Source organism: Mastacembelus armatus, chromosome 3 (genome assembly GCF_900324485.2).
Source record: "Mastacembelus armatus chromosome 3, fMasArm1.2, whole genome shotgun sequence".
Taxonomy (NCBI): Eukaryota; Metazoa; Chordata; class Actinopteri; order Synbranchiformes; family Mastacembelidae; genus Mastacembelus; species Mastacembelus armatus.
This window is the reverse complement of record NC_046635.1, coordinates 20,792,264-20,815,784: the sequence shown is the minus strand read 5'-3', so window position 1 is coordinate 20,815,784 and position 23,521 is coordinate 20,792,264. Positions and strand designations below refer to the sequence as shown.

Below are 23,521 nucleotides of genomic sequence, written 5' to 3'. Positions count from 1 at the left end.
TGATAAAAATGCAACATAGTTTAGAGTAAACAGGGTGTCCTACCCACTCATCTCTGAGATTTGAGAATATTCCCACAGTTCCTTGCTGCACCTCATGGCCCAGGAGTTAGCAGCTATTAATGATGACTGACAGTCAGGGGCCTGGCCTGTGGACAGGGTGACTGGACGGTAGATCTGTCCCTCACCTGGGCAGGTGTGTTCATTGGCCTCAGGTACTGCAGTGGAGTGAAGTCAGGCAGAGATTACTGAAAGCCAGTGAGACAGCAACATGGGTAGTGGAAGCAGCAGTACTAACACCACCACTGCTGTAAACAGGTAAGAGCAAAAACAGGACTCAGGAAGAGAACGTGGACTTAGTGATGAGTGCTTATAATAGACTGCAGAGAGTCCAGGAAAAAAAAACATGAACATTAGTGCAAAGTAAAAATACTATGAGGAATATTTTTCCAGACTGATTTGTCCAGTCTCTATTGAAAAGTTAGAATACTTAAACTTAATATCCCACAGTAGCTGAGATAATGATAGGTAACTGTGTCTGTGTCAGGGGCTTTGTTTGTGTCTGCCATCTCCTGAATTATCAAAGCAATAGAATATTCATTATGGGGAAGCTTTCCAACATAGTGCCTGCACTTAAACAAGCAATCTGTAGTAGTATAGTAGTATTTTCTGCTATTAATACAGCAGAGCTGACATTACGTTAACAGTGTCAAGAATATATAGCACCGTGGTGTAATCTGTGCCTCTGCAACACTTCCTTTACATTTTTTCACCATGGTATTAGTATAGTATGTCTATTACTTTTAAGTATAGTGCTGTTAGTAGTAGATGAACCATATAAGTACCTGACTGTGGTATCATTTTTCATCATTAGATGGAGGTATTGCCTCAAACACTGTGCAGCACATCCATAGGTGCTCACTGACTCATCAAACACCCTTTGACCGGCTGTAAACTACTAATGCATTAGTAGCAATATGCAGTATTGTACCATAGTACAACTTTTGGAAGCTCTAAATGGAATCATGAATATTTTTCTAACGTGCCAAATTGTTATTGTAAATTGCAACACGTTTGATGCTGCTCGCAATGAAGTTTTAAATAATAACACATGCTGACACAACAAGACAAAAGACTCATAAAGGACCACGACAATGGACAGGACATTTGGTGATAATAACCAAACGACATTTTGCAGGAAACTGCAGTACGCCAAAGCGTCACACGACCTCACGCGCACCTGATGCATTCACGCGCTCTGATTGGGTGCCTCACTGCTACACTTCTAACGTGTACTTATGTATCCATCCGCGTCGCCTTCTTTATTTTTTCACATTTTTATATCGTTCCACCACCAATAATGGAAATGCCGATAAATATGCTGGTAAATGAGGCGAAGTTAATTATAGCAATGCAGTCGATGTGAGTGTTTTAAAGTAGTGTACCTTTATTCATGTATCTCGATTCTCTCGGATGGATATGCCTCAGCATCCCTAGAAAGTAGTTCCACAGCATAAGGGACTAGGGATCACCTTGAGCTGGTCTCAGTGTAACGGTAGTTACATCGGTCCAGACACTTCCTCTACGGTTTAAGGTGGGTATTTTCAACATGGACCGCTGCCTGGTTGCATGTTGATTCTTTAACCTAACCTGATATTTAATGTGACAATTGCGTTGTTTTATTTCTGCCATATACACATTTTTTTGCCTGTAGCTACATCCTGCGAGTTGGTAAGTCGAGTTGTGTGGGAATCGATCCTGGTTGCTTTCTCACATTTTCTTTTTCTATCGAAATTGTATAACTAACAATACCTACACACGTGGGTGTATATAATTAACTAAGCTTTTTGTTATGCTGGCCAAGTATGCGTTAAACAGCGTTGTGAGTGGATGACTCAACTCAGAATTTGTCTGTCCAAGGTAGCTTTATCGTCTACTCCCCTCTAACTAACACTTTGTAGTATTTTCTTGCTAAATGCAAAACTTTATATCTACAATACTTTAGTTTAATGTGACGCGTGTGGTGTTGAATGTTGAAGAATCGCTTCCTGTTTCCTCTCCTGGTGGGTGTGGTCGCGCCTTCTTCTCGGCCTCCTATTGGTCAGAGCTCGTGACGTCCTCGGCTCAGGAAAATGTGACGCAGCACGAGAACGTGACCTTTAGCGCATCGTTGGCACTGAATTTTCCTCTATGATAAAATATGATTAAATCGATTCCACAAACGCTCCAGAACGACAACTCTCTTGTACTAATAAATTATCGCGTATAAGCGTGGCATCCCGTCACGTGGCAGAGTCGAGAGAAATTCATCACGATTGTCCTTTTATCCGTCTTTCCTGTAATGCTTCCTCAGGAGGTCTTTAATTTAACCCAGACTTCTTAAGCTGTGTTGTAGGAAATAACTATCTAATGCCTACTGCAGCTGAATGTATACATTTCCTTACCAGCCTCACTGCAGCGTCTGACTGCAGTGGTGCCGCAGGTAATAGGCCTTGTTGACGTTAAACAGTGAGAAGCAAGGCGAGATCTCAGCCTGCCTGTGGAGGTTGGCTTTCTGTTTTTGGTGATTACAGTGCCTTGTTTTGTAACCTGTTGTCGAAACGCTCAAAAAGAAGGTGGATGGTCGAAAGATGTATTTTAAATTATACCATTTGAAATAGGTGTACATCAGTTGTAGCAGATCTTAGATAGCTGTAGGGCCTGCCTTATATCCTGCAGGGCCACCTAATGTGGTAAATGATGGAAACTGGAAAAACTGCTTGATGTTGTTTTTTTTTGTTTTTGTTTGTTTTTTTAATTAATTATACAAAATGGCTTCTTGCTTGATCCCAAAAGACCAGTCAGGGCATGTTTGTGGCCTACAGTGTGACTACAAATCCTGTTGAAGTGGTGAGCTTAATAAAGGGAAGTGCTCAGTGTCTTGAAGCTAGACTGCAGACTAACAGGATACCAGTTTGGACAATTTCTTATTTTGTTCTTGTTTGGCATAAATAATGGCCTGTAGTAAAATGTATAAATATCAGTGCACCCACAAGTCTAGCCTATAGACTGTAAACTGTTCCAGACTCTGGAACGTAGTCATCCAAATATATGAACTGCTGGTGATGCAAACAGCATGAAAGATTATACCATTAAGTAGTAATTTCAGTCGTGGCTGTTGTCTGTCTGCTTTAAGGAGCACTTTGGCAATGACCCAGCTATTTGCAAAGCAGATACTGAGCTGTGAAGTCCATCCAGTTAATGGATGGAAAAAGTGTAGTTTGCCTGTAAGCTTGCAATAAATAAGGCCTTTTGCAGCTGGCACTGCTTCCATGCAGTGCCTCCCCACTCTAGCTGCATGTTTGTTGACTGACTGCTGCTGCTGCGTACAGTATGCACAGCATTCTGTGCCATTCATGCTCCTGAACTTATGCAGTACCTGATTTAAGATTTGTATTAGCTTACATTACAGGCCTACGTAGTGCAAGTACCATAACAGAGTCTTTGTATTAGATCTTTACAAACGGACTCTGCATGTTAGGCGTATCCTTTATCCTTATTAAAGGGATTTATCCTTGAGCTCCTGAAAGTGTTATACGTATCCAAGCACACTACAGCAGTTAGTTCTGCTTGGAGTGCTATCACAGGCAGTAGTTTTTCTCATAGGTACTGGAGGCTCCAACACACCGAGACTGTTGTGGAGGTCACTGGCAGTGACATGCTGGTTGGTCTCCAGCCGAAACAGGAAGATCCACTGGGGGTATGTAATGCAATCTGCAAATGGTGCCTTGATTGAGTGAGTGTGAGTGATAGAAACCATCTATAGCCTCTGTTAGCCAACTTGGATTAACCTAGTGTTACATCACTTCCGTAGTAGATTATTCTAAGTGTCATGTTGACCTGACAGCAGTGCCACTGTGGCTGCTAGTGATCGCACAGGCATTTTTCATAGATAAGGGAGAATAAAATTGTCTAATGGCACAGGAGAAAACAGTGAGAGTGTTATAAGGCTAGATGTGTTTGGAAGGAACTGGATGAGATTATTGGTAGACAGCTCTAAAGTAAGTCCTCTACCTGCGTCAGGGTTACTAAGACTACTGTTGACCTGTGGCGGTGATTCACTGGGTGTCCTGTGGTCAGCCACGCTACCCACGTCTGTCAGTGGGCGAATCTGGTTAATAATATTACTTTGTTTTTGTAGAACAAACAATAATTAGCAAGGTTGGTCAGACAGGTCAAGACATTACTGCACTCTGAGTTAAGGGTTGTCTTGCTTTTCAGTATTGTATCTAGCGGCTATGTAACCTTTGCCAATAATAGCCCCCCTTATTCTGCCAAATATATATTTATCCATGGGTACAGGCAGTATTTGAGGACTAGTGGCTGAGGACAGCATTTTATTCAAATCACAAAGATAGACTTGTTTGCCAGTGAAATGTTGTCATACCTCATGTCATGCAAAGACTTTTAGCAAATGTGTGGTGGGTGTACATTTGAAATCAGGAATAGGTGGCCAGCCAAGGACAAATGATTTTTTTTTCCTGCAAAATTTATATATTGTGGTTATATTTTTGGTCATTAACTGGTTTGTAGCTCACACGTGTTTAACTAGATGCCTATAATTCTATCTCAAATGTGCATCCTCTTTTAGTTTTGCAATTGTAACTGTCAGTATTGCATTGTTTTTAGGATTGCATTCAGGAGTGAAGTTGTGGTATCTGTCATGCTCCAAACTGAGACCATTTAAGCAAGATACCTCACTAAATGGCTCCACGTCTGCATAGTTCATCATCCATTTTTGTTCAGCCCAACCCCAAAAAGGATTAGGATTTAAAAATGCCAGTGTACCATACTGTTTGTTTAATTTAAAATTCAGTGTTTTAATGCAATTCTTTAACAAAAAACATAGTGCTTACATGAATGATAAAAGAGGAAATGAATAAAAGGGTTACAGTAACTGCCAGGCTCTCCCCTCCTTCCCTGTGGTTCAGCCCACTCAGATGTCTGTCTCCATCCTTTACATGGTTGCTAGTGCTGCAGTAGAAGGATGTGCCTGTGTGCACGTACAGCACTGGTCTGCCCCTGGTCTGCCCCATTGACTCATGTTACATCATCAGCCAGTGGCTCCTGTTGGTATAGGCTGGCGGCTCTGCCTGGAATCCCCCACCTTTCGTGGATTTGTAATTCAAGTGTGATGAGTAACAAGTAGTCAGACCACTAGCATTGGTGTCAAATGTGACAGTTTTTTCCCCAAACTCTGTTAGTCCAGTATGAATGTGCCTTCACTTGCAGTTGCATCACCCATATGTGGAGCCACCTAAAGTTTTCAATTCTTTGTTTCAGGGAAATTTACTTAAAATTGTCGATGTGGTAGCACAGTGTTCATGTATTTACTTCCCTCATGGTTTCACCATACCCACCTTTAGGCTTATTAATTCAGGACTGGTCTTTGCTCTGTGGAGGTGATCGGAGAAGGTTAACAGGGTTGTAGCCTTGAAAGAGGTCTTTTAACCTGTTCCTTAGTTAAAGGAGCGACCAGTGAGTGCTCTTCATTATGGTGCTTTTTAATGTAAAATTTCAACAGAGGAAAGATGATCACTTCCCTGAGTCGACTGTGGCACATTGTTGAGGGGAAAAATTCCATGACCTTTTATTGTATGAATGTTGTTTTACTTTAAATAGATTACTTTATCAGTGTTATCATGCTTTTGTTAACTTAGTTTTGTCTTAATTTAAAATTTAAAGCTATGTTAAAATACAATCTTTTGTTTGTGCTAACTTTACATTGCATCTGACTCATGGGGAAAAACTCACACTGAGAAGTACCCCACAAATGAGTAATGTGCACACCCAAACCCTCAAGGTTACAGGTGCAAAACCAGTATGTCAGTGCAAAACTCTTACACCCAGGTGAAGCAGCATTTTATTCTGGAAGGTCTTTGCCTTAATGAATTATGCAGTATTTTTCCATCCCAGGGTCAAAAGAGTTTAAAATAAAAAGTGCAAATTTTTGACCGCAGCACAAGCGTCTGACAAATTTCTTCTACTCATTTCACCAGAATGACTGTTCAGTCGAGCGTTTCCGTCTGCCATGGTGTGGTTATGTAACCACAGCAACCAGAGCTGCACTAGAAGCCACATTCCTCAGCATTATAGAGGAGCAATACTACACCCTTCTCTATACACCTACTGCGCTGGCTCTTTGTTGAAACTTGCAATATAATAATACATTTTTGCAGTGCACTCCACAGTTTTATGAATGGATTGAAGGTGCAAACAGGAAGCCTCTCAGGCAAGGCACACACCCTGTGTGCACCCGGGTACCTCGGGTACCCTGTGCTGAAATGGCAGTATTGAGCCATTTAGGAGTGCACACGATTTGCTTCAGTGTCCCTTCTGTGCTCCTATGTACAATGTTTATCCCTTTCTGACTGAAAAGATTATGAAAGCTTGGCAGTTCCAGTACTGTCAAAGCTTTATGATGGCATGGTTACATGGGTGAGTCAGGGAGAAAAGAATGGGGACAGTGTACAACATGGTGTAGCAGCTTACTAAACCATGTGCATTACTCTCCTCTCAGTATAGTGTGGACAGTTAGCATCTGAAAGAGCACTAAAAAGTGTTTTTTATCATAAACAGTTATTCACTTTATAAACCATTGATATTGTAAACCAAGGCAAAAAGGCAGTCCTTTTTATAAAAAAGTTTAGTCTGTTGTCCTGAGTGTTAGCAGTTGAGAAATTAAGTTTAAACTGAATAACAGCCATTGGTCCCTGTAGTATTGTACTTGAATGTCAGCAATCATCATAATTCATGAAATTATTTCCCCTGGAGGATTCTCTGTTTTCACCTCACAAATCTGTGTGTTGGCCAATTAAGGTTTGATTCTTTGTGTAATTTCACAACCCCAGCTTATAAATAGCAGTCATTTCAAAGCTCTGTTAATTTTAAAATCATATTGCTTTTATAAATTTAGTAAGTTGCTCTAAAATCCATCAATTCAGGACCCACTGTTAGTTGCCTTCACTGTGTCCTCTAAATGAACTTTATTTTTTTCACATTTTCTTGCAGGACTTCTGCAGTTGCACCACAGGTCACGATGCCTCTAGACATGGGCTCTGCCTTCATCCAGACGCAACAGCTCAGTGCTGCCATGGCTGACACCTTCCTGGAGCACATGTGTCTGCTGGACATCGACTCTGAGCCCACCACCGCACGCAACACTGGCATAATCTGCACCATTGGTTGGTCTGCATTTCTCATCTGTACTCTCGAAGACAAACTTACACTTTTACTGTAATATAAAGAAACGTGCTTTTGATTGAGATGTTATAGCAGTGCATATATATATATATATATATATATATATATATAGTTTGAGAGAAAATTTAGAATCCCTACAAAGAAAGTGTATTTGCTGTTAAAGTTTGGACTCTGGTTAATACTCAATTAATGATGCAGCTATAGTTAAAGAAGCAAGTAACACGAAAAATGTCCAATTCTTTTCCTTCAAAACCACCTTCAGGGCCAGCCTCTCGTTCCGTGGAAATGCTGAAGGAGATGATCAAGTCTGGAATGAACATTGCGCGGTTGAACTTCTCCCATGGAACACATGAGGTGGGTTTCTCCCTTTCTGCTGTGTAAATGAGGAGGTCCAGCTAAGTACTCAGAGTTAAGTCACGTTTAAACTGTGCTGATCATTGCCATCAAAATTGGTTTTGTGCTTTATCAAAACTACCACTGGCTGGTGAATTGATCTGTGAGGCAATCTTTGCTTTGTCATATCTTGGGCTGTTTAGCTTTCCACACAGGCATAAAATAACTGGTGAAAATAGTCACAGTGAATAAGCACGTAATTTATTGTGAGCTGCAATCAGCTGAGCACTTTGAGCCAGGCAGCATGAATGAATAAAATAACAATCCATAGCTTACTATAGATAACTCATAGATTAGAGTTGGTGACAGCTAACAAATAACAAATTTAGTTAGCCTGAATAAGTCTGTGTTAACAAACACAAAAGGTCGAAGCCAAGGGAGTCGGATGCTGTCACAGAATGTCACCAGCTTATGTACCATAATCAGGAAGTCTAGCTTACTGAATGTCACTGACAACCTGACTTAACCTGACTCTGCCCTTCAGGCTCCTGCATGGAGAAGTGAGGTTATCCCATCCAGAAGAATGAATCCATGTTTTTTTTTTTTTTTTTTTTTAACAAATCTAATCATGAACTTTTCACATGCAGTATAGTCATGTGACCATTTAACTCAGTTTTAACTATTCATAGTGTCTTTATTTTTTTGTTCTAGAATTCATTTAATAATTTCTTTGCAGATGAGAAACATAAAACAGTTAAAGGTGAAAAAAATTATCTATGGCTTGTGTGTGTGAAGGTGTTTCAGTAAGATCAAAGATCATTCTGGATTCAGAGAACAACAGAAAGAAGCCAGAGCTTTGTTGGCTTGGGATACTATAAATGTATCATCTGTAGCTTCCTGCCTTTCCTTTATCTCCTTAGCAGGCAGCATGCCTAGACTAAGTCTGTGTGTGTGTATACAAACCAGTGTCAAGGTCAGACTGCTTTTATTCAAAGTGGAAAGTAGACCACGTTGCAATTCAGAAACTCACATTTCTTGTCAGGCATTCTTATTACAATGCAGCACACTGGAGACAGCCAAGATGTTGACCATGTGTTTAATTCAGGCATTCTTAAGCAATGTTTTCAGAGGGTTGCATTTCAAATCCCTTTAGCTTCAGTGCTAAACTATGTGAGATCTAATCTTAATTGCAGTTTTACATGTTTTGGCAACTTTTTTTAACTACTTGAAATCTCTGGTTACCCAGATGGGCAGCAAAAGACATGCAACAGACAGTTGTCTTCAAACCCACTTTGTGCTGTATGCTCATTAGCCTGCAGAGATGGCTTCATCAGTAAGATGACAAGACCAGTTTTCTCCCAGGGCAAATGTGCACCTACCTGTCTATAGTGTAAACATCAGTAATGATGAAACAGAAGTCCCTTTGTAGTCTGCCTACCCTTTGCATTTTGTGATACAGTTCAGATCAGTTTTATTGTTGGTCATTTACCACACTTCACTGAAGAATTTCCTCTAGAGAAGCTGAACTTCCTCAACAGACTCTCATAGGACACATAAAGCAGTAAACTTTTCAGTCCTTGAAGGTGGTATCTGAGCTTTCATCATAGCAAGGTGTGTAGTTAAGGGCACATACTTCATGACCCTTCTGTATCACGGTCATGTTTATTGCTGCGCTATGCGATACTGTATGGTATGTGATTTGTTAGAATTTAAATATCACCTTTAAGGGACAATTTATTCTCAAGGCAGTTCAACTGAACGACACATCAGTCACTATGTGACCTTGTGGTGATAATTCTGACTGTATGAGTCATGTTTGACTGTTAGATGCACCTTACTTTTTAATTGCCCTTGCCTAATTTGTATGTTTGCTGCGTACAGTCTGTATTCCACAGTAAATATAATATCAGGAAACCAGCCAGAGTATTTCTGTTCTTTCCAATTTGTGTACTATCATCAAAAGACTGGAGAGAAAGAGAATGTAGAGATAACAGGTTTGATGAGAAATGGTAACTGTGTCCTCGATCGCATAGTAGTTCAGTATCTTAAATGTAAATACAATGCATACAGAACAATGCTCTTCCTTTCTGCAGTATCATGCAGGGACTATCAAGAACATTCGTGAGGCATGTGAGAGCTTTGAGCCTGGCAGCATCCAATACAGGCCTATCGGCATTGCTCTGGACACCAAGGGACCAGAGATCAGGACTGGTCTCATCCAGGGAGTGAGTTTACCATCTCCTGTTATTTTTCTTCACACCATAACAGTAGGCTCTATGACATAACAGTCAACGTTTTGTATGGAAGTGAAACTAAGTCTTTTAATGATGCGTCAGAGTGGCACAGCTGAGGTGGAGCTGAAGAAGGGCAACACAATCAAGATTACCTTAGACGATACCTACCAGGACAACTGCAGTGATGAGATCCTTTGGCTTGACTACAAGAACATTACCCAAGTAGTGGAAATTGGCAGCAAGATCTACATTGATGATGGACTTATGTCCCTGCAGGTCAAGGAAATTGGTGAGTGAAGATGATGCACGTATACATACAGTAAATAAGGTCAGTCCCATAAAAGTTTAGGGTAAACACTGTTTGAGCCTGGAATTCTTCAATGTTTTGTTTTTTTCTCCCCTCTCTCTCTAGGCTCTGATTATCTTATGTGTGAGATCGAGAACGGTGGCACTCTGGGGAGCAAGAAGGGAGTGAACCTCCCTGGTGCTGCTGTAGACCTGCCTGCAGTATCAGACAAGGACATCAAGGACCTGCAGTTTGGTGTGGAACAGGGAGTCGACATGGTCTTTGCCTCGTTCATCCGCAAAGCAGCAGATGTACATGCTGTCAGGGAAGTGCTGGGAGAGAAAGGCAAAAACATTAAGATCATCAGCAAGCTTGAGAACCACGAGGGTGTACGTAGGTGTGTGCATGATTGAAATTTTTCAATTTTTTGGGGTATAATGTCCAGTGATTTTAGTTATTTTAGGTCATGTTTTTATTTTTTTTATGATTTTGTTTTATTTATACTTGGATAAGCTGAGCAATAAGATCCTATCAAAAAAGATAGCTAATAAAATGTTTTATTAACCCACTCCTTAACATCCTATGATAACTGACAAAAGCAATTCATCATATTTGTTGTAACTTTTTCTTGTGCAGATTTGATGAGATCATGGAGGCCAGTGATGGCATCATGGTTGCCCGTGGTGATTTGGGTATTGAGATCCCTACAGAAAAGGTCTTCCTAGCTCAGAAGATGATGATCGGTCGCTGCAACAAAGCTGGCAAGCCGATCACATGTGCCACTCAGGTCAGAAAACAGAAAAGGAGATAGTAGTTTGTTTTTTTTTTAAAGCTATATTTTCCCCAGCAAAGATTGGCAGATGGCTATATGAAAGTAAAGTAGGGTAGCCTTAGTTTAATTTTGCAAAAACATTCTACTAATAAATGAATATTGGTTGTATCACTCAAAGGCAGTTATTTTAAGATGTGTGCCATTTTATCTTCCAAATCCCTCACGTCAACGTCCTACAGATGTTGGAGAGCATGATCAAGAAGCCCAGGCCCACTCGTGCTGAGGGCAGCGACGTAGCCAATGCCGTGCTGGATGGAGCTGACTGCATTATGCTGAGTGGAGAGACTGCTAAGGGAGACTACCCTCTGGAAGCCGTTCGCACACAACACATGGTGAGTTGATGTATAGAAAATACAGCAATAGCAAATATGGGAAAGTCTTACCTAAAGTCAGAGCAAAGTGGTCTGCTGATTGGAGAAATCAATTATTTTTCTAAGATGTTAAACAATTTGTGATGGTTAAAAATTCTTAGGAATAAACAGCAGATAGTGGGAGATTCAGCTTTCTTGTTTCCAGATTTGTAACTTCTATCAACTATCAATGACAGATCTTTTTTTTTTTTGCCAAACTTTTTTGCTAGAAGCTGTCAGCCAGCATGTTAGGTCAACTGGATGTCTATCATTTCTGCATTATCTATCCATTTATTTCCAGTTTTAGAATTTCACTCTTAGCTTTTCTAATCAGTAATTAATAAATTAGACATGATTTAAAAATGTGATCAAAGATACCAACACTGACAGATCAGGCCCAGCTGTGTAGCAGACCTCTGCATAGTTCCCACACAGCTGACTTAAGTGCATCAGTGTTTTGTCATAGCATGGGGATATTTGTGTCCACACACTGAGTTAAATACCTGTCACCTTTTACTGTGGCTGCTCTTCTTAAGCTTTTCTTAATTTGTTACTGTATCCAGATGTCACCACTGATGCTGTGTGATCGTGTGATGCTGAAATTTAAATAACATTACAGAGGCAAACCTTTCGTCAGGGACAGACACAAGTATTCCCCCCCCCTCCCCATTGTCGTGCAACAAAATCTCAATTAATAACAGTTAATGCAGCTACAACTGCCTGATGTGTGTGTCTTTGACTGCTCAGGCGTTTCTTGGCTAACATTCACTGCTCTTGGCGACATTACACTGCTATGCAGATGCAGGAGTGACTCAGCAGCATACAGATCCTGCCTTTGCTCCTGATCACTGTTCCTGTTTTGAAGGTGCATGGGGATGCACTTAACATAATATATAATCTAAAACCAGCCTTTGTGTTTGAGTAGATCAATCTTTTTCTCACTTACTTCAGTCTTCAATCTTGCTGTTTCTAACCACCTCTTCACCTCCATGTGCAGTGTGGCATCTTAACTCTCAGCTTGTTTTCAACTCCCAGTTGACACATGCCAGATTTTCATTTCATTTAAGCCCAGGTCTCTTTTAAATCTCATTATCACATTTTTATTTTAACGTTGAGTACCGTTTATGTTGATTTTTCAGCAGTATAGTTCCCTTAACTCAAGATATATTGCAGTATTTTAATATCCTGTAAATATTTCTGATTAAAATGGACTCTCAGGTATATATTAACATTGTTTCCCTGTCACCCCACAAACTGCACACCTAAACTCTATTTACTGTCAATACTATCCTGTCTTTCTGTATCTACTTACACTCGTCTCTTTACCTTTGCCTCTGTCTGTTTTCCATGTTTCTTCTTTTTTCCATTGTGTGTGTGTGTTTGTGTGTGCGCACGTGTGTGTGTGAATGCCTTTGCTTAATGCATCTTGCCCTCACTTGTGCCAGATCGCTCGTGAAGCCGAGGCAGCCATGTTCCACCGGCAGGTGTTTGAGGACCTGCGTCGTTCCACGCCGCACTGCAAAGACCCCGCCGAGGCTATTGCAATCGGTGCCGTCGAGGCCTCCTTTAAGAGCTTGGCCTCTGCGATCATTGTTCTCACAGGCTCTGGCAGGTAGGCAGGTTATCAGGTCCTGGCAGTACAGCGAGGACACTGATGTCGGTATTTGAGGAGTCTGCAATAGGTAGAGTAGGGTCAGACAGGGATTGACTGACATATCAACTGGGAGTGCCTGGCAAACACCTTATGAAGACCCTACGCTGATTTTTACCCATATGAACTAAAAGCAAAACACTGGTATGAGAAAAAAACTAGAAACATGTACATTAACCCAGTATTTTTTTTTTAGGGTTTTGGGCCCATCTTAATTTGCCTCAGTGTGTAAAGGAACCATTGGATCAACATTTCTCCAACAGCTTAATTTGACCAGGAGTCTGTCTTGGTGTTTGCTAGTCACTACCAGAGGTGTGAACGACGTAGTGTGTGTGTGTGACTGGGAGTAACACCCCCACCCTTCCCTCATGCTCCTGGGGCTCAGATAGCACGAGAGGCCGAAGCAGCCGTCTTCCACACACAGCTGTTCGAGGAGCTGAGGAGACACTCCCAACTGTCCAGAGACCCTTCAGAGGTTGTGGCTGTTGGAGCCGTTGAGTCGTCCTTCAAATGCTGTGCTAGTGCCATCATTGTTCTCACCAAGACTGGGAGGTAAGAAAGAAGGCTAGAGCTGAAATGAACCTGACCCCAAAGGTAAGGTGCTGCTACACATGTGCTGGCTTGTTCTGAATTCTCCCTACAGCACCTAATGTGCTTTTACAGATCCCCTCTCCTTTAATTTTGTGTGTGTGTGTGTGTGCGCGCGCGTGTCTGCCATGCACTGTTACCTAGGGTGGGTAGAGACAGCAACAGATTTCAAGAATGAGTCATTAACCCAATCCCAGTGTCCATCTATGCAATGCAATTCAATTCAATTTATGTGTATAGCGCGAAATCACAATACAATCATCTCAAGGCACTTTACCAAAAAAAAACTATCCAACAAATCCGTTATGAGCAGTGCTTGGTGACAGTGGAGACAAAAAAACTGCCTGTAATGGAGGAAGCCTGTAACTGAACTGGGCTTAGTTTGGGCAGCCATCTGCCTCGACCAGTTGGGGTGAGCATCATGAGAAGCATGTTATTTGGGCCTTTTTCTCACCAGTTCAGTGCCAGGCTCTCATTTTGTGAGAAATGTATTCGTGCTACATAGACAGTATAGGAAATTATGTCAAAACATTACTAGGGATTATTGTCCAAATATGCTTGCTGCTACTTACAGTCAGTTTTTGGATGCTTGCATCTGACATGTTTAAACATGTTTCTAGCAGTAGAGTGCTGTTGGATGTAGACATTCACTTAACATCTACAACTATGTATGCTTTGAAAATGGTCTGTTTCACAGCCAAACAGCCCTGAGCCTTGATGATTAAATAGAAGTGCAAATCAAAGCGTTTCTAGTTGAGAGTGGACATTTGGATTGGGTCACTGACAGTGACTCTGCACACCCATATGTCATAAGTGTCTTATTTTGGCTGATTTGACATCTCGGTGGTGTTGGGGCATCTAGACTAGACCTTGACTATCCTGTTATTTTTGTCATACCTGTTATGGTGGCACAACTCAAAAATCTTTATTGTAATTAAATATATAGTGTGTACTGGACCTAATAAACTCCAAGAATAAAGTAGCTCTGCTGAACCTGAGTAGAAGTCTAAATCAGCCAGAATATCAGAAAACACCTGTGCAGGAGTGCAAGGTTTTTCATCATAATGAAATGCTGATTTTATATGCATGACATTAATTCACACATTAAAAATGGTTAGGTTAATGACTTATAGCTAAATGTACAACATGTGGTTTTACACAAAATTTATCTTCAAATTCTTCTAATGAAGGTATGGCTGCCATGACAATTAAGCCTTTTGCCGACTCTGAAAACCAAGATTCAACAAATTTGGGAACACTTAAATTAGGCATGGAAGCTTAATGTTATAGTGTTTGAATTTGGCCTTCCAAAAAATTTTTAAATCATCATATACGTTTGGTCGTACTGATGTAATTATTAGTGTGAATGAAAATACTCAATGTAAATGAAGCAGGGTGGTCTTTTGTACTGAACTGCATGTTAATGTGTGTATGTGCAGGTCCGCCCACTTGCTCTCCAGGTATAGGCCCCGTGCCCCCATCCTTGCTGTGACCCGTAACGCCCAGACAGCTCGCCAAGCTCACCTATACCGTGGCATCTTCCCTGTGCTGTACAACAAGCCCGCTCACGATGTGTGGGCAGAAGATGTCGACATGCGTGTCAACTTTGCCATAGAAATGGGTAGGGCTTGATAACTTGCTTTTAGCATTGCGTAGTTGTTTCAGTGTGCAGTCAACATGAATTTGTGGGGAAGGGGGGATGAAACACACTGTTACCAGAAGAAAGCCTATCGCTGTGGACATCAGATCCAAGACACTGTGCATCAAAAACAATGTTTGGTTAAATGTTTTTGTTTAATTTCCAGGCAAAGCCAGAGGCTTCTTCAAAGAGGGAGATGTTCTCATCATCCTGACCGGCTGGCGCCCAGGCTCTGGTTACACCAACACCATGCGCGTGGTTGTGGTGGCCTAAACTGCAAACAGGGCAGCTCTGCTTTCTCACTCCACCTTCACTTGTTTTCCGTTGCTGTCCACTGTCACACTCCATTCCAGCTCACGACTGCTTTCAGCCAATATTGTGGCTTACTTATGTAACCCCTAAACATAGTATTTAGGCAACAGTGAAAAATAAGGGTATAGCCTTCATAGTCTGCAAGCTGGTTTGGGTGGAAGTGGAGGCTTGTCCCATACAATTCAACTTTATATCCATTCCTTTCACCTCGATTCTCAGTCAAACCAGTCTTTAGGGGCTCAGATTAATACACCCTGACCAGAAACTGCTGTATGTATTCATTCAAACATGTCTATTATTAAAGTTTATTCAGTCTAAGACTGAATGCATTCTGGTCTGTGTGCATGTGCATACTGGCTCTTGTTTAGGTGGAGTTGGTGGTGGGGCAGACTGGTCTTTCCTGAGCACTTTGACTAATGTAGAAGTTTACTAATGTCATTCCTCTGCCGACTAAACGAACAAAGTGGTATCGTCAATCAAAGGGCTCTTCGTACAGCACAGACTCACCTCTACCACTCCACCTAAACAGATCCTTCTGTAGTGCTGTCTGTATGAACTGTCCTCTCTTAAAAGCCAGCTTTCACTGTATTAAAGTGTATCTGTAAGTGTTGCACTCCTAATCTACTCCAGACAATGTTACATTCTGTGTTATACTTGACTATTGTGAATGTTGAAGTTTTGTTTTGAAGCATCCAATAGTACTTATATTTTGTCTACAGAGAAATATTGGATGTCTACTGTTTGAACTAGATGCTATATTGTGTATATTAGAAGAGTTTTACAGCCTTTACATTTATTTGCATTTGGATCACATCTAAGTTGCCACTTATGAATTGTGTGTGGTTCACTGAAGTTGACTAAAATGAACTGAGCACTTTTTTTTTTTTTTAATTTTTATTTGGGGACCTGTCCCTCAGACGAAGAGGGTGATGGAAAGAATTCCTTTGCTTGTCTTTCTCCTCCTACACTGTAGCTGTCTTCATGGTGTCTAACATGCTTTTGATTGTAATGTTAGAGTGCAAGAACTAACTAAAATATAAAGGGGTATTATAATGTTTAGCTGGTGTAATGAGCTATCCCACAAGACTGGTTTTCCATTAAAGGAGATGAGCACCTATCTTTAACTCTGCTTTTGTGAGTGTATCTTTTACAATGAGAACTCAAAGTGTAATTCTGGGATCCTACACATTTATGTGTAATTTAAGGTTTGAGTGGTATTACAGTCTTTTAGTGGGGGGTTAGATCAGTTTCCAGTAGAATGCTTTATAATAGACTTTACAGCTTAGACATATGTGAAGCTGCTTGACTTACTGAAGCAAATCATGGCTGACTAAAAGAGACAACTTCTGAAAGAGTTAAATGTTCCTCACATTTTGCAAATGGGAAGTCCAGCTAGAATATTAAAAAAAACTAACATTATTCACAGTAATGAAATTGTTTTATTTAACAAGTACATTTCAATCTGGATATATGTGTCAGCAATCCTGGCTGTACACAATCCCCACCTGCCTACGAATCTCATCCTCCATCTCAGCCAGCAGAAGAGAGTCAGCATGAGACATAACTGAACTCTCCTTCAGTCCTGTGTGGGAAAACATAGTTTAGGAATACATGCACTGTATTAGTGGCGGTGGTCTGTGTATCTTTTGGTAATTGGATTTTCCATTCAAAAGTGGATATAAAAAAATAAAAGTTATTTGATTTTCGCATTAAAATGCAAAAATTAAAATTGAAATACAAGCCATTTCTTTTTCATGGGTCTTTGGTTTGATTTTCTTTCTGTGTCGCATAACAAAATAACGAAGAGACAAAAAAAAAAAACAAAAAGACAAAAACTGTTAATTCATATGCAGAGACCGGATGTTGTTTCTTCTTCTTCTTCTACCGGGCCGGAACATTGTCGCCACCTGCTGTTCTTTAATTAAAATGACTTTTGTCTGGGACGTCGTTGTGCTCTGCAGACACTTGCAGGTTTTTGGCCGTGGCGGCCATTGAGCAATACGCCATATAAAATAACAGCAATATACAAATCTAAACAATAAAAGACTGTGTCTTGGGGAAGAAGACTTTCAGGTAAAGAAAAGTAATTGAAGACACAGCGCTCAACTCTACTTGGTACTCATTCGCTAACATTAGCCTTAATTACCTGATAAGTTAATGGAAGTGCTCTTCAGTAGTCTGCCTACTTGTGTAGACTACTGAAGAGCACTTCCAACTTGTTTTTCAACAATAAAAAATAATAATAATAATAATAATGGTAAAAAAATGTGTAGAATGCTGAATAACACATCCATTAACGTAGCTAACAGGAGAACAGGCTAATGTTAGCGAATGAGTACAAAGTAGCAGTACCAGCTACGTTGTGTTGTTCACTTTCAAATTACTTTTCTTTACCAGGAAGATGCGACTGAAAAACGGCATATTGCTTCATGGCCGCACGGTTACCGTCAACAAAACTGGAAGTGTCTGCAGAACATAAAACAATTAGCAAAAAAAACAAAGCAAAAAAAAGCACGGGGCAAAAATGGTCCGGATGCCGGATGAAGAAAGATGAAGAAAAAGAATTAACAACATCCGGTCTCTGAATATGAAAAAAACGCCTTTTTTGCCTCTTCATTTTTTTATGCTACATAGAAAAAAAGAAAAAAATCAAACCAATTTTAAAGTTATCCACTTTAGACCCATGACAAAGAGAAATGGCTTGTATTTTAAATTGTATTGTATTTAAGCTTTTGTATTTTAAAACGAAAATCAAATAACTACTCATTTTTTAATAAACGCTTTTGAACAGAAACATTCAATTACCAAAAGGTACCCAGACCATAAGTGTCTGCACACAGTAAATGTACCTTAAGAGTATAACATTTCTGATACCACCTTGTGGCGCATCTGTGTAATGACATGTCTGAACATCCAGAAATCAAAAATTACCTTTGAGCAAACACTGTCGAACCTCCTCTGCTTCATAACGCATCCCTGTACTGTTGATGAATTTGAGAGGCAGAGAGGGCTCTGGCAGTGGGTACTGAGTCTCCTTTCCGTTCACAACTAATGAGGTGGGGCACCACATGTGGGCAGGGATCTGAAAATGCAACGTGAAATCTTCACCAAAATTAAACAACATGTACAAGATATAATGCTGCAGTAAATATACGTTTCTATCTTTGTGTTTTACAACACACATTTGCACATTTTCATAATTTCCTTCCTTAAATTCTTGATGTCCACTGATTAACTGTAAATTATGTTGCAAATATTATATTAAAGATGCCAATGTTCACTGTGGAAACTGGAATTATATTTCAGAATATCTTAATTTAATGATATAGTTGAGATGTGATGTGACGCCCTACCTTGATTATGCCCTTTGTGCCCACAATAATGGCATCATTAGGGAGCTGGACCCTCAAGGAGCAAGTAAACACAGCCAGTCTGTTATTGGAGAACTTCAGTGTGACAACCACAGTCTCATCCACCCCTGTAACAACACACAAACATATGATGGTCATTTCATGAAGACAAATAAAAACTAAACACATTCATTTAGTAACATTATTTTAAAAAGTGTAATATAAACCGTTGTTGTAGTATCCACTGCAAACTAAAGGTTAAGATGGAAAAGTTTACGATATTTTTAGATATTTAAGAAATACTGTGTATAAGAATCCAAGGTGACAATAAGCATCTGGACTATTCGCTGTATTACTTAAAAAAAAAAAAAAAAAAAAAAAAAAAAGCAAGTTAGGTGAAGACTTATCAGACCAGAACACTACCTTGGTTAAAAATGTTGTATTTATGTACAGAAGGTAGCCTATTGATGCAAACACTGAACAGATTTCAACTTCAAAACTCCAATTTTTATCCATCCATCCATTATCTATACCCACTTATTCCTATTTAGTGTCACAGGGATCTGCTGGAGCCTATCCCAGCTCTCTTTGGGTGAAAGGCAGGGGTACACCCTGGACAGGTCACCAGTCCATCACAGGGCCACATAGAGACAAACAACCACACACCCTCATACTCACTCCTATGGGCAATTTAGAGTCAGCAATCAACCTGACATACATGTTTCTGGACTGTGGGAAACCGGAATACCGAACCAGGAAACTTCTTGCTGTGAGGCAACAGTGATAACCACCAATCCACTGTGCTGCCCCCCATTTTTATCATATGAGATATTTTTTATCATATTGGATGATTTTATCAGGGTTCGTACTAATCAAGAATGAGCAACAACCATACCAGCGTCAAGCTGTGCATGATGAGTTGAAAGAAAAGAGGAATTCACCCTTTACCAAAAGGCTTCTTTCATTACTCCTAAGCCTTTTTTGGCTAACATGCTCTAGAAACTATATCTGTGAGACCTCTCTGGTGTGATAATTACCTGTTTCCAGACAGAACCCTGTGGCTTGTATGCGTTCTGGCTTTTCTCCATTGTAGACCATGCATATGAACTGCAGGCAGTAGATCCCAAGATCAAGCAATGCTCCTCCGCCAAGCTCCTTCTGCACGGACCTCGGTATGTGCATCAGTGGCACACCGAACTCTGCTCTCACCATCTTCACCTCACCCACCGCCCCCTGGGCAAGCAGCCTTCTGATCTCCACAGAGATGGGGAAAAAACGGGTCCAAACAGCCTGGAGCAGGAACAAAACACAATTATTACTTTTTATTAGCACAAACTGAAGATGACAACTCATATTAAATATGCATAAAAACGGAAATGATCTTGCTGTTTTTCAGTGCATAAAAACTGATTAATTATGAAATCTATGAAACCCAGGATCATTTTATAAGTGAAAAGGGATTTTTCTTTCTTTGTGGTCTGATCCATCTGTACCTCCATGAGGAAGACATTATTCATCTTGGCAGAGGCAAGGATCTCCTTAACCTCCTTGGTGTTCATGGCCAGTGGTTTCTCACACAGCACGTTCTTCTTGGCCTTTGTAAAGAGCAGACAAGTGCTGAGGTGGTAGGGGTGGATAACTCCAACATACACCACATCTGCACACAGAAATGGACAGATCAGAGAGAATACTGTAGGATGGCAGATCCAGCTGTCTGTCAAAAATGCTAAACTAAAATATGAATATAGACAAAAGACAACTGGGAATTTATCACAAGGTTGGGGTTTGCTGTGCAGGGAGTTTAAGCTCATATTAACTGTTTTGAAGAAGCAAAACCCCTTACATCTAGTTAACAATTAACAGAAATAAGAAATGCTAAGAGCCATGTGCCAACCAAAATTGACCTAGAAACTCTGACAGAAACTAACCAATGTCTGGATCTCTGGCCAGTTCCTCGTAGCTGCCATATGCTCGGGAGATGCCGTGCTTGTTTGCAAACTCCTGTGCATCCTCTAAGTTGCGAGCTGCTACAGCCACAACCTGGGAAAACAATTTGAAATTATTTATTGCAACAACTCGCTCTGCTAGCAGTAAAAAAAACAAAAAAAACAAACAAAAAAAAACTCAATCTTGTGTATGTTGGAGTGTATAATCCAAGGGTGATATATTAAGGCCAAAGTATGACTCCTGACAAAGGTGTAGGCCTATCCTGAGTATATTAAGTCATTATTGCCATTGATTTATTGATAAATATTTTATTAAAAGCTAATAAAATCTAGAGTTTACTACCATTTTGAAACAGGGAATTTGAAAAAAAAAGGACTTCTTGCTGCTGGTAAGTCTATTTTGTCAGCTTTAAAGTGAAAATTAAATCAATTATTTTTTTTTTGTTACCTGATTTAAAATGGATTTGGACTCAATGTTGCAAAAATAAATAAGTACTTTCTTTTCAGGAAGTCCCTCAATCGAATTCATTTGGGATACATAGCATCTCTGGATTTATAATTTTTAGTTTTCAGAGCCCCACTTAGTGAACTGAAAGCTTTTTCTATTTAGACAAGTGAACTCTCTAAAGCTTGGGTCTTGAGCTTTTAACAATAATTAATAAAACCTTAAGATAATAAATAATCTTTAAATATTTTAAATGCATAAAAGCTTATATGCCGTAATTATTCGAGTATAGGGTGCACAAAGTATTAAATGCCCATATAGTGTGTGTTTTACGGTATATAAAGACAGAAGACAAACAGTGGGAAATATTACAGACTGTGCAGTAATTAACACAAGTGGCCACAGCTCGTTAAAGCTGCGCTTTGGAAACGCACATTATGTCTGTAGAAAGAACATTATGTCGCATTTAGAAAGTGATTTGTTGGTAATCAGCAGAAACAACAGGCCGTCAAACGGGACGGAGCGACAAAGCCCCGCTGACTCAGAGTCACCGTTCTGCGTTTGATTAACACACACGGTGTATTCCTGTCCACTCATCGAGTAATAGCGATACCTGATGGTCTTCAGCAGGAAGGGTTTTCAGAGCCACAGTAAAGTCGTGGCTGATCTTCCCCGCGCTACAAAGTCCCCATTTGGTTGCCATGTTGGACTGAGAGCTCACGTCTGCAGTGACTGTTACCTGCCACCAGGTGGAGACCACGTGTCAAAGTGAATTCCTCTGCTTCTTGGCTTTGTGTGCATCAGTTTAATGGTGCAGTGGGTAAAGGTGGAGCTAATGTTAAGTAACACATACGCTTAATCATTTCCTACTGAGGATTAACAAAGTTTTACTTTTTTATATATCTGCTTCCAAAGGCGACCAGTTTTTAAAGTTATACATTTTTATCATTATTACTGTTAATCTGGCTTTTAAAACTATTATTTTTTTCTGTTTCTTCTATGTAATACTGTGAATTCTCATGTAACTGACACTTGATGATAAAGCATCTAATAAATAATATTTTTCATTTATCTCTCATCTTCACAATATCTAAGTGTGACTTTTCCCTCAAATACATCATTGTACATGTGATGAAAACTTAGGGCCTATATTACCCTGTTGCTTGAAGTTACATGGTCCATTTGTTTATCCTCTGTATTTAATAAGTAAATGTTTAGAAACAAACAAGCAGATATATCCTGTTTCTTTTCCAAATGTAAAAAAAAAAAACAAAAAAAAAACAGCATTACTCATTCGTTTTGCCTATCAATGAGGCAGCTTCCAATTTCCTGTGAGTCCAAAAGGTTGAGAACAAATATTAAATGGGCCATGCTCTTTGCTGACTCAAAAGGCCTTTCGCTGTCTTAACCTTGAAATGCAGACAGTGCAACCTATTTTTTGTAACAGGAACATGAATCTATTTGTACACCACTGCAAGGGTCAGACGTGACAGGACACTTTAATTGAAATGCGCCACTAAAAGTCTCTTCTTCTCTCCAGCTGATGATATTTGAAATAAAGCATGGCTTTCACCATTAGTCCTTTATTGGATCCATCAATCACTCAACTCACATTTGACAGCTGGCTTCAAAAGTCCTAGAACCTAGGACAAGATGGTAACAATATGGCAACTCTTATTGTTTACATTCTAATTTATTTAGTTTAACATATATTTCAGAGTTTTCATATCTGTGTAATCAGTTTTAGACAAAAACATACCATGCTTGTCATGTTTGTATGTTGGGAATCTACACTATTTATATTATGACTTTGAGGCAGAGTTCCTATGTTTGGGGCTGTCATATTCAGGTGGTAAAAAATATATAAGAACAAATACTCTAATCAACAGCGATAAATGTGTCTTGGCTATAAAGTACATGTTCCAACTCATTCATATTTTTAGAGGCAGCTGAGAATGTTACCCAAAAATCACAGTTGCCTTTATGGACACTGGATCTGCTTATACCAAAGATTCAAAGTGTGCCCTGTGTAGTACCCAGTCCCCCTGTTCTGTCAGTGTAGGCTCGGCTTTGGAGTGATATCACTGGCTGTCCTGACTGAAGACAACTCCCACCTGTTTCCTGATTTCAGCCGTGATCTGAGTCTGCCAGAGGCGCTCGTGGGCTCTTCATAAGTCCTGCGGAGGAAAAGGAGTTTATCTGAAAGAAAAGACATGACAGTTTATAACCACTTAAATTATGCACATATTCACAACAATGCATAATGTAAAAGATCATTTAAACGATATAGGAAGCAAAGCCAAAAGGAGTCTAATA

The 23,521-nt window shown here is 40.0% G+C and overlaps 2 protein-coding genes across 3 annotated transcripts; one reads left to right on the top strand and one right to left on the bottom strand.

The window, feature by feature from the left end:
* The first annotated feature begins 1,436 nt into the window (after positions 1–1,436).
* Positions 1,437–16,588, top strand: pkma (pyruvate kinase M1/2a). 2 transcript variants are annotated; one of them, XM_026293120.1, is made up of 11 exons: positions 1,437–1,591; positions 7,048–7,220; positions 7,502–7,593; positions 9,666–9,797; positions 9,909–10,095; positions 10,219–10,489; positions 10,729–10,879; positions 11,104–11,256; positions 13,311–13,477; positions 14,953–15,134; positions 15,319–16,588. In XM_026293120.1, exons 2-11 carry the CDS (start codon positions 7,076–7,078, stop codon positions 15,423–15,425), a joined length of 1,587 nt encoding a protein of 528 aa, XP_026148905.1. In that variant the 5' UTR covers positions 1,437–1,591; positions 7,048–7,075; the 3' UTR covers positions 15,426–16,588. The 2 variants fall into 2 exon arrangements, with proteins under 2 accessions (XP_026148905.1, XP_026148904.1); XM_026293119.1 differs by lacking the exon at positions 13,311–13,477 and adding an exon at positions 12,720–12,886.
* A 295-nt stretch (positions 16,589–16,883) lies between these two features.
* dhdh.2 (dihydrodiol dehydrogenase, tandem duplicate 2) lies at positions 16,884–21,974 on the bottom strand. Its single transcript, XM_026293122.1, has 7 exons — positions 21,819–21,974; positions 20,743–20,854; positions 20,308–20,471; positions 19,852–20,104; positions 18,818–18,942; positions 18,396–18,546; positions 16,884–17,046 (listed from the first exon to the last, which is right to left on the bottom strand). The coding sequence occupies exons 1-7, from the start codon at positions 21,906–21,908 to the stop codon at positions 16,940–16,942; spliced, it is 1,002 nt and encodes a 333-aa protein (XP_026148907.1). The 5' UTR covers positions 21,909–21,974; the 3' UTR covers positions 16,884–16,939.
* Positions 21,975–23,521: the final 1,547 nt, after the last annotated feature.